Below are 9,653 nucleotides of genomic sequence, written 5' to 3' on the forward strand. Positions count from 1 at the left end.
GCATGTCCACTTTGTAAACTCTGGGTCGGTACTTCTGCAGCGATTTAGGATGATTTTGAAGTTGGAGGATAAATTGAGATAGGAGTTTTTAAAAAAAAAAAAAAACGTTCACACAGAGCTAGACGAGACAAGCGTTTGAGGTTAAGAAGTACATAAATTGTAATTAAAAAAAAAATTAAAATAACCAATCGTTTTGCTAGATAAGACCCTTCTTCCTTGGCTTTAGAGCCATTTGAAACTGCATTTTGAAAGTTCAAACTTGGGGGCACCATTAAAATCCACTATATGGAGATAATTCCTAAATTTTTTTCCTCAAGAAACAATTTCTTATTGACTGAATAAAGACACAAACATCTTGGATGTGAATAAATTATCTGTAAATTTTTGTTCTGGAAGTGAACTAATCCTTTTTAAAGTAACATTTTCAGTAATTACAAAAAAGGTAAACCGTATTGATACACAGACACTTCAAAAAAACATTTCAAATGTGTTTAATCATACTGAAACAGAATGGACAACATGAGGCAACATTCACTGGGGGTACAGCTCTGTTCTTCAACAACTTGTGCCATAATCTCACAATGAAGTGTAGCGGACCAGTCTTTATGTACATAGTTACACACACACAGGCTAATATCCATCATCTGTATACAACATACACAAGACGTTTAGTACTGTATTCCCGAACAGCTTAGGAGGGAAATGCATAGATCGATAGTGTCACAATGCCACACACTGTCTCTACATGGAAAAATGAACATGGAGTTTGGTCCTTAAAATAGACACCAAAAATAAAAACAATCTGAACGTTGTTATATATATGTATATATTTATAGATGGAATATATATATATAAACATATATAGATACACCCATATCATATTACGTAATAATATAATATAGATTATTTATATATGGAAATTGAGCTCAAAACCATTGGGATGGGACCACAAAAGGAATCGATCGATGTCGTGAAACCCAATGGCTGCTGGGACTTGTGGTTTCGAGGTCAAGGCGGAGCTTAACGGACGAGCGGGGCCTGTTTAAGGGAGATGAGGACCGAACGCATGCGGGAGACGTCCTTGGCCTGCTTGCTGGACTTGGGGTTGAAATCGCAAAGGCGCGCCACGCGCTCCCATTCCGTGCCGGGACTGTTCTCGTCCAGCTCCGACACCATGGCTTCCTCAGCCGCCCTGCCGACGAGAAATCACAATCAGCTTTGGAGAGAAACCGGAAACACTCTCAGACACGTCCCACTTAGGCACACAACCACTGACCCCCTTCATGCTTTAAAAATTTAACTAAAGATTGAAAAACTACTACAGCAAATGTAACGTTTTGAAATTGCGTTTTCCAAATTGAGATTCCAAAATCGGTTTAAATGTTTAACAAGTTTCTTTTTTAGGAGGTAAGAGGCACGCGCACCAAAGCAGCTCTGTGTCTGGGTGAAACTCAATGGTTATTTCCATCCAACAAGAATACATTCATAAAGAGACATTCTTCAGGTGACCACATCCAAAACAGATGGTAGTTTGAGCATCATGCCCCCAACCCACCATTACCAGAACTAGTCTTGATCTTGAAGGCAGGAAAAGGTTCCAGAACAGCCACAATCGAAATTTTGCAGCGATTCAGTTGGTTAAAACAATTGGTTGTACTTTGTATTTTGGGACATTCCTCATCTCTTGGCGGTCAGAGGAATGTCAAGGAATCGCGTACGCTAATGAGCCTTCAACGTAGCGATTGACAGGCCAATTAGCTTATTTTAACCACTAAATCTTTGCGCAAGGGCTGAAAGTGCCATGCGTTGGCAGTGACCAAAAGCATGGGGGAGCTAAACCAAGTTTCTGGCAAGCCAAACGCGAAAGAGCTCTGAACAGAAAAATCTTCGGAGAGCTTTTGGAGACCATATTTGCCTATTCCCGTTTCCTCCCGGCCCGTTACCAACCCTTTCCGCTGCCGTGGACTCAGTCCAGTAGAGTTGCATTAGCCTCTCCACTATCACACAATATACACAGCAAAATGGGTATGAAAAGCCAATGAGGTAAATCACGGTCACAATCAACTACATCAACGCACAGGACTAGTGCACCAACACATCACCACAAAAGGACATCCAGAATCTTATTATTTAGCAGAAACATGTTGAGAATAAAGACAGCAATTCATTGGTGTATCAATTTGCAGTAGGTAGTATTTGTTCCCTGAGCATATTTGATTCTCTTGTCTTTATTTTACTTTGCTTTTTTTTTTTTTTTTTTTTTTTTTTTTTAAACTGGTCTAGGCGGTAGCAAGGATGGTTAATGTGAGTGCTTAAAGGTGCATAGAGAAAAGAAAAACAAGGAGAAACAGATCACAAGTCAGATATATAGAAAACCAAAAGAAATGAGATTTATGCAGATGACCAAAGCAGGCATGCACTGTTCAAAACCCAAGTCATCTTAGGAGTGTTTCTAAGTGCGCTTAGCTTGCAGCCGTCATTGATGTATGCGCCGCGAGCGGCGTTCGGCGATCTCAACTGGCGCTTCAGTTGAGAGACGTTTACCAAGCAAAAGAAAAGCAGCTAATGTTTACAATAGTTCTGCAGAATAGGCAGAAGCGGTACGAGGTCCGTGATGAACATGAGGGCTGCAGAACTAAGAGGACAGTTACAGTTCTAGTCTGCGACAGCTTTGCTCTACCTAAGCAATATTCCATCTAAAAGAAGCAACTAGGTGTCCGGCCGAAGTACAAGCCATGGGATAAAGGTACACAAATTCTTGGTTCAAAGCTTAATGTATGGCTTAATATAACGTAAATTATGTCTCTTACTGAAATATGTAGTAGAACAGCCATGAAAGATTTACATCTTTAAAAAAAAAAATACCAATAAAAAAAATTTTATTCAAATTTTGGACTTGTGTCGGGGGGGGGGGGTTTAGGCTTGGCAACAAGCATAGGCTTAAATTAAGTCATACCACTGATTTTCCCCATAAGCAGTCTAAACAGTGTTGCCAAGTCTGCGGTTTACCGCAGAATAGGGCTACTTTAACACTGTTGCCGTGGGTTGTTTTTGATGTCTACGGGTTAAATCGACCCCAATAACGTGACATTTAGCCCCTGAAATGTGTATTTTAGGAAGTATTATACGTCCATGGGCATCTTCCATTTCTTTTCTCCTCTTTATTGCTAGGAAAAGCAGTAAAGACTTGCATTGCTTCTCTTGTCCTTCAATTTAAAATTACAACCAAAAGCTATATCAGTGTTGCATTTTCAGAGTTGTGTTGCAGTAAAAACAGCATAGGTAGCAGCAGTTGCTCACTGAATGCAACCATTCATGTCATTGAAATATTGACGCCCACATAGCCTAAAATACATATAAAATGATGTGGATTTTTAAAATAGGTCTTTTATGGGTTTTCTGCTACATATTTCAGTAAAAGACATAATTTACGTTATATTAAACCACACAAGTCTTAATACCCAGGGTTCCCTTTAAAAAATAAAATAAAATCTGCCAACAAATGAAAGATTGAAACAGAAAAGAAACTGAAACAGAAAAGAAACTCTGGTGGTCAGAGGCAATATTAAGATATATTAAAAAAAAATATATATATATATATGACCTTGTGCACCTTTAGAAATAAACTGGGGAAAAAAAAAGATTTAGAAAGCAAAAGATGTCAAACATTGGTATTAAAATAAAATAAACAATATACATTAAAATAAACAATATAAAAAAAAGCACCACTGGCTTGACACATAGTTGCTAAAAACTTCACTAGTGCTGTATTACAGAGGCACTACTACTGCACTAAATAGAGCTAGTATAATGAATCTCTTAATATTAATGTTAGACAATAAATAACATGACTAATCTCACAATTTATACAATATCTTGAATGTCAAGAAAATGCACATTGTGACAAATGCATGACATAAACATGACAAAAATAAATGGTTAAACATTTTATAAATGACCATGAAAAACTATCAATGGAAAAAAAAAAATAATAATAATAATAATAATATTAATAGAAATGGGATAAATGAGAAACGACTGAATGAGCAAGGTGGATATCAAATCTGCTATGTAACTTAAACATGGGAGAACGGGTGAAAAAAAAAAAAAAAAAAAAAAAATAGACAACATGCATAGTGTGCAGAATTATTTGTCCAATTGGTCTTTAATAAAATGGAAAATAAATAAACAAAAAAAAATTAAAAGTTATCCTGTTTTTTTTTTTGTTTTGTTTTTTTTTTTTAATATGAAGTTAACCAAAAGTTTGGTTAGAAATGTGTAAGACTAACAGGTGACGAAAAAAGTTGAGATGCAGGAAAATGAGTTATTGAGAGATGCATGTGAAAAGAAAGGATGTTAGTTTAGCAACATACACATAACCAATCAGATCAGCGAAGGGTTGTTTGTAGAAATCCTCATCCAGCACCCTGGGAGTCCCAGAGGAGAGCAGCGAAGCAGGAGAGAACAGAGAGAGTGGTAAAAAGGAGAAAAATAACACTCATACAGAGCCAAAACACACTGCAGTGTTACCATACCAGTGTTAAGACCAGGCCAAGTACATAAAAGTAGACAACACGGCACACGAGAGAGAAAGACAAGAGACAGACAGGACATACAGAGACAAGGAATTCACAATCAGAGGAATTAGGACAGATATACAGAAAGAGACTTAAGGAGACACGTCATTTTAATTTGTATTAGAACATATCCAAAATTTCCACTGGGATGGAATGGGGAAGCACAAAACCTGCACTTGAAATGAAGATTATTTTCCATTCTGCACATTTAGTGATAAAGTGAATTTAAATTCACATTCTACTTATTCCATTCTAACAGCTAAGTAAAACATCTTGTGGCAACCATAGATATAGTAACGACTTTGGACTGGATGAGGCATGATCATGTGACCAAAACAGTGCAGAAGTGTCCAAGGGCACAATCACATGACCATTCAACAAGGTCAGATAGCATCTACACTGTCCTCTCATATCATTATGGTCACATCAAAAAATGGTTAGACTAAATAACAGGAATATTTACTCAAAAATGATCCTGAAACATTTACTCATGTTATTCAAAATTTGCATTTTGAATGTTGTGAATGCATGAAACACTGTTTATTATACAGAAAAGTGAGGCTGTGCAAATTGAATTTGTATTTTGGCTTCGAAATTGACTCGTATTTTGGCCAGAAGCCATGTTTTATAGTTAAAACGCCCTAAGGACGGATATGTTTCTTAAAAATACAGGTTTTTGTTTCACAAGATGTTCATTGATAGACTGAAGACATGTGGATTACTGTGCTTTTATCAGCTGTTTTGATTCTAATTCTAACGGCACCCATTCACTGCAATCCGAGTGGACAAGTGATGTAATGCTAAATTTCTCCAAATCTATTTTAATGAAGACAAACTCATCTACATCTTGGATGGCCTGAGGGTGAGCCATTTTCATTTTAGGGTGTACTACTCATTAAAGATAAAGAATATTGCCCTTCAAATTCGCTGTGAGCCAGCATACACCCTAATCTTGAGTACGACAGAGGAGCCACGCACTTCAGTGCTTTTGTAACCAAAACAGCAAAAGACAGAACCTAAGCTTCCCTTATAGATTTCATCTGCTCGATTAGTGCCGTGTACCTGTTGTTGACTTTGGTCTTCTCCAGCTGCTCGTTCTGCCTGGTGTGCCACTCCTCCAGCTCCAGCTTCGCTTTCTCCTTCCACTCAACCTCCTGCTTACGGGAGTTCGCATCTGAAAAAAAGCATCTGTCAGCCCTAAATGAACTGTACAGTTTTAATATATCTTAAGGAGAACATATACATCTATGCTCAAGTTACCAAGCTGCTCCAGCCTCTCACGCTGCTCCTCTCTCCACTTCCTCAAGCTCTCCGGCTCTGCCTGCAACCGATCGACACTGGAGATGGCCGCATACACGTCTGAAGGACCGTTACTCTCCTACAGAACAGCAAAAATTTGATGTGCAAACTATACAATCTCAGTATACCATTTGTGACCCTGGACCACAAAACCAGTCATAGATTTATACATCATCTGAAAGCTGAATGAATAAGCTTTCCATTGATGTATGGTTTGTTAGGACAATATTTGGCTGAGATACAACTTTTTGAAAATCTGGAATCTGAGGGTGCAAAAAAAACAAAATAAATAAATAAATAAAAATATTGAGAAAAATCACCTTTAAAGTTGTCCAAATGAAGTTTTTAGCAATGCATATTACTAATCAAAAATTAAGCTTTGATATAATTATGGCAGGAAATGTAAGAAAGATCTTAATGTAACACGATTTTTAATTAATATCCTAATGATTTTTGACCCATGCAATGCATTTTTGGCTATTGCTACAAATATACCCATGCTATTTAAGACTGGTTTTGTGGTCCAGGGTCACATTTAGCTGATGCATCAACTCATTTGGATCAGTGATTCATCAATAATTGTATTTTAAAAAGTCTATATATTTGAATTTGAAATATAAAACTGGCGTGTTACTGGCTTCATGGTCTTACCCCATGCAGATCTCCATTCAATGCTCCACCTGCCAAGATAAGAGAGAGAAGAACATGCATGTGTTAAAAATAGTCAGTGTCTAGTCAATTTTTCATGCATCAAATACAACCCATCTGTATGAATCACCCTCGGTACAATCATTCCGTGAAAACGCATTAGACAAAGGCCGTTTAGATTTTCTGTAGATCCAACAGCAACAAATGAAGGCGGTGGGTTCTATTCCCAAGGAATGCATGAATTGGGGAAAATAAAATTAATGCAATATAAACTGCTTTGGATAAAGGCATCTACCAAATGCATAAATGTAAACAGTTCAAAACACAGTAGTACTTTTGCAGTAACAAGCCGTTCATGACAAAGCATTACTTTAGTGTTAAATTGAGGGGGGGACAGGATATACGGTCTTTCCTCCTGCCTAAGTCTCTGGTTTTGCTGACTTCTTTTCCTTTATTCCTGAATCAGTGGAAAACATCATGTAGCATTTCTTTACTAAAAGTGATTTGATCAGCATTATTTTAACATTATTTCAACATTTTCATAAAGAAATACACACTAAGCACACAATTAATAAAAGACTAAATGTTTTCAGCACATGAAATTTATAGCCTAAGCCTAAATTAAAGGACAAGCCTGACTGATTTTCTGCACACTGCACTGTATAGTACTTCCAAGACTGCTGCCTTCAGTCATCCTAGACCCAAGTCAGGCTGTGCCTTTGTGCCTGTGAAACAACATCCCCATCATCATTTATTCAAACTTCTCAGCCAGAGCAACATTCAAGCCAATGGCCTGTAAAAAAAAGATATAACAGACACTTGTCTTGACTGGTAATATTCTCCTCATTTTAAACAAACCACATTAAGACTAAAATATATAAATATTTAATATCATAGAATAAGGTGTGTTTACTAACCAAAAGCAAAGACCTCCAAAACACTATGATTTCAGTCACTCTCCGGTATTAAATTAATTTGAAAAGGTGTAATTATAGTTTAGGTACCTTTAGAGATTCAATCAGCTGTGAATGCTTGGGATGGGAACACATGTCTTAAAACCTAGTGAGCTGCCTACCTGAACAGACTTATTTTGAAAGTGTGAACTAATAAAAATGTACAGAGTGTTTTCATGACACGTCACCAATCAACCATATTGGTGGCACTGAACGTAAACAATACCACTGAAGCCAACGGAACTCGCAAATTTTGCTGATTATTGCTGCTGAAAATGGTCAATTATTGTCATGTTTTGGGCTGTACTAATCAGGCAGACCAGGAAAAACATAGACTGCCAAAAGTTGTAACAAATAAAGGAGAAGAGTGCAAATGAACAAAAGGCATTTGTGGTTGGCCAAACTGAATGAGGATTTCCAGGGCAAGAATCATGACAACAGTTGTGTCTGTTCTTATTTTCGGTCAGGTAGGTGAAATATTAGGCTAATTAATTAAGCTATTAACATTAGTTTATCAAAATACGGCACCCTTTCCTGCATACTAAGTCCTTCTCTATTTGATTTAGCAGCTTCAACACGTTTTTTTCTGTGGTTAAGACAGCATAAATTAGCAGAACAACATACTGAGTAGTATATTAACCATGCAACCGTGCTGTAGCTACATCTAAGTATCTCCAATATGGCCGTGCATCGGGGTAACTGACCAAACCGTGACGCAAGTGCAAACCCTCTACACCTTATGCAGGTGGCTTTAGATAAAAGCATCTGTGTGTTTTTGGGCATCAAAGACACTATTGAATCTTTAAAACAAACCATTTTGGGCATCATAGGCGAGTTTAAATTGACCATTTCTGACCCTTCAATCAGAATATTTATGGAAATCATTGAATCAAACATTTATGAACATGACAGATGCGTCCGAACTGTTGAATCGAAAATTCGAATCACCAAATATGCATTCCAATCACGCATTTTCGACGTTTAAACACTCTTTTTATACCCTTATGACGCTTTTATGCCATACAATGCTGTCTAAATAGGTATCTAAATGGGTTTGAAGACACAGCAGTGGTCTTGTCATAACCAAATCTTAAGGATGCCTAACCTAGACACTTTAGTAGACTACAGGAACTACTCTCCCTCCCTCTGACACACAGCCTTTAGTCCAAAGGTCGTCCTATAATAAAAAACATCGTTAAAGGAACTACAATTTCGCTGATATAATCAGTACTACAACAATCAATCGACACAAAAATCAGTAAATGTGTTTAGAGAGACGATTATCTACTTTGCACTCGAATAAAATTACGATTAAACCGTTAAATGAGAGGTCTCACGTTAATAGAGAGAGATTCATAAAGAGCTGAGTTAACAACGCCATTTTCCTGCTTCCTTTAGTATGTAAACCATTAGGACGTTCAAACGGCTATGTGGATACATTTATGCCAGCGTGATCTATAGAAACAACATTACCTCACGCGTATTATTTATACATACACCGCGTTACTTCATATACACATATAGCTCTGAATGAAGGCTAGCTGGCTGGCTGGCTGGCTGGCTGGCTAACGAGCGAGTCAAACAGCTCTTTGCTTGGGTGTCTGACTGATCGGTTATGAGACTACAAAGACACTTTTTTGTTTTTATTATTATCGATGTCGTGTAAAAGAGCGGTCGTGTAAACCCACCGTCCGGGTCTTGGATCAGGGATGAAGGCACTTCTCCGCTGTCCAGGATGCTGAAGCCCTCGTCATTCTCGATGCCCGCGATTTCACTCTCCTGCTGGGCCAGAAACGCTGCCGCCGGGTCTTCATCTGCCCCGATACCGTTTCCTGCGCTTCCTTGAGGGGCACCGAGCATATCAAAATCGTCCATGGCTCGCTAAATGTGTTTAGACGGAGAACAACTGAAAACACAAACCAGCCTACTGTCTTCCTCGTCGACGGCTCCAATGTCAGTGGGGGAGGTGATTAAGAGAGAACGGACGCGAAGGAAACGGCCGCTCAGCCAATCAGAGTTGTGTATTCTTGATTGGCAGTTCTATCGTCCATACAAATGACTAGAAGCTGAGTCGCCGACCAATAAAATGACTAAACCGTGGCTGTGTGAGTCCCGTGATCATCAGCGTGCCCTGATAGGGCGTTGCAGCAATATGGGATTGCATACGTATCAATTT

The 9,653-nt window shown here is 38.2% G+C and overlaps 1 protein-coding gene across 3 annotated transcripts; it reads right to left on the reverse strand.

Moving 5' to 3' along the window:
- Positions 1 to 475: 475 nt before the first annotated feature.
- Positions 476 to 9,456, reverse strand: clta (clathrin, light chain A). 3 transcript variants are annotated; one of them, XM_051116697.1, is made up of 7 exons: positions 9,166 to 9,456; positions 6,528 to 6,556; positions 5,838 to 5,955; positions 5,640 to 5,751; positions 4,374 to 4,427; positions 2,276 to 2,311; positions 476 to 1,192 (listed from the first exon to the last, which is right to left on the reverse strand). In XM_051116697.1, exons 1-7 carry the CDS (start codon positions 9,350 to 9,352, stop codon positions 1,021 to 1,023), a joined length of 708 nt encoding a protein of 235 aa, XP_050972654.1. In that variant the 5' UTR covers positions 9,353 to 9,456; the 3' UTR covers positions 476 to 1,020. The 3 variants fall into 3 exon arrangements, with proteins under 3 accessions (XP_050972654.1, XP_050972663.1, XP_050972673.1); XM_051116706.1 differs by lacking the exon at positions 2,276 to 2,311; XM_051116716.1 differs by lacking the exons at positions 2,276 to 2,311; positions 4,374 to 4,427 and having other exon boundaries at positions 9,166 to 9,454.
- Between the last annotated feature and the right edge of the window lie 197 nt (positions 9,457 to 9,653).

The sequence above is a fragment of the Labeo rohita genome, chromosome 1 (assembly GCF_022985175.1).
Source record: "Labeo rohita strain BAU-BD-2019 chromosome 1, IGBB_LRoh.1.0, whole genome shotgun sequence".
NCBI classification, from domain to species: domain Eukaryota; kingdom Metazoa; phylum Chordata; class Actinopteri; order Cypriniformes; family Cyprinidae; genus Labeo; species Labeo rohita.

Excerpts from the sequence above, each read along its gene's own strand:
- clta (XM_051116697.1), bottom strand. The coding sequence starts at position 9,352 with ATGGACGATTTTGATATGCTCGGTGCCCCTCAAGGAAGCGCAGGAAAC. Across the intron at positions 2,312-4,373 it reads GCTGATCTGATTGGTTATGT|CACTCACATTAACCATCCTT; the intron begins GTATGTTGCTAA and ends TGCACCTTTAAG. Across the intron at positions 1,193-2,275 it reads CCTTGCTACCGCCTAGACCA|GGCGGCTGAGGAAGCCATGG; the intron begins GTTTAAAAAAAA and ends TCTCGTCGGCAG.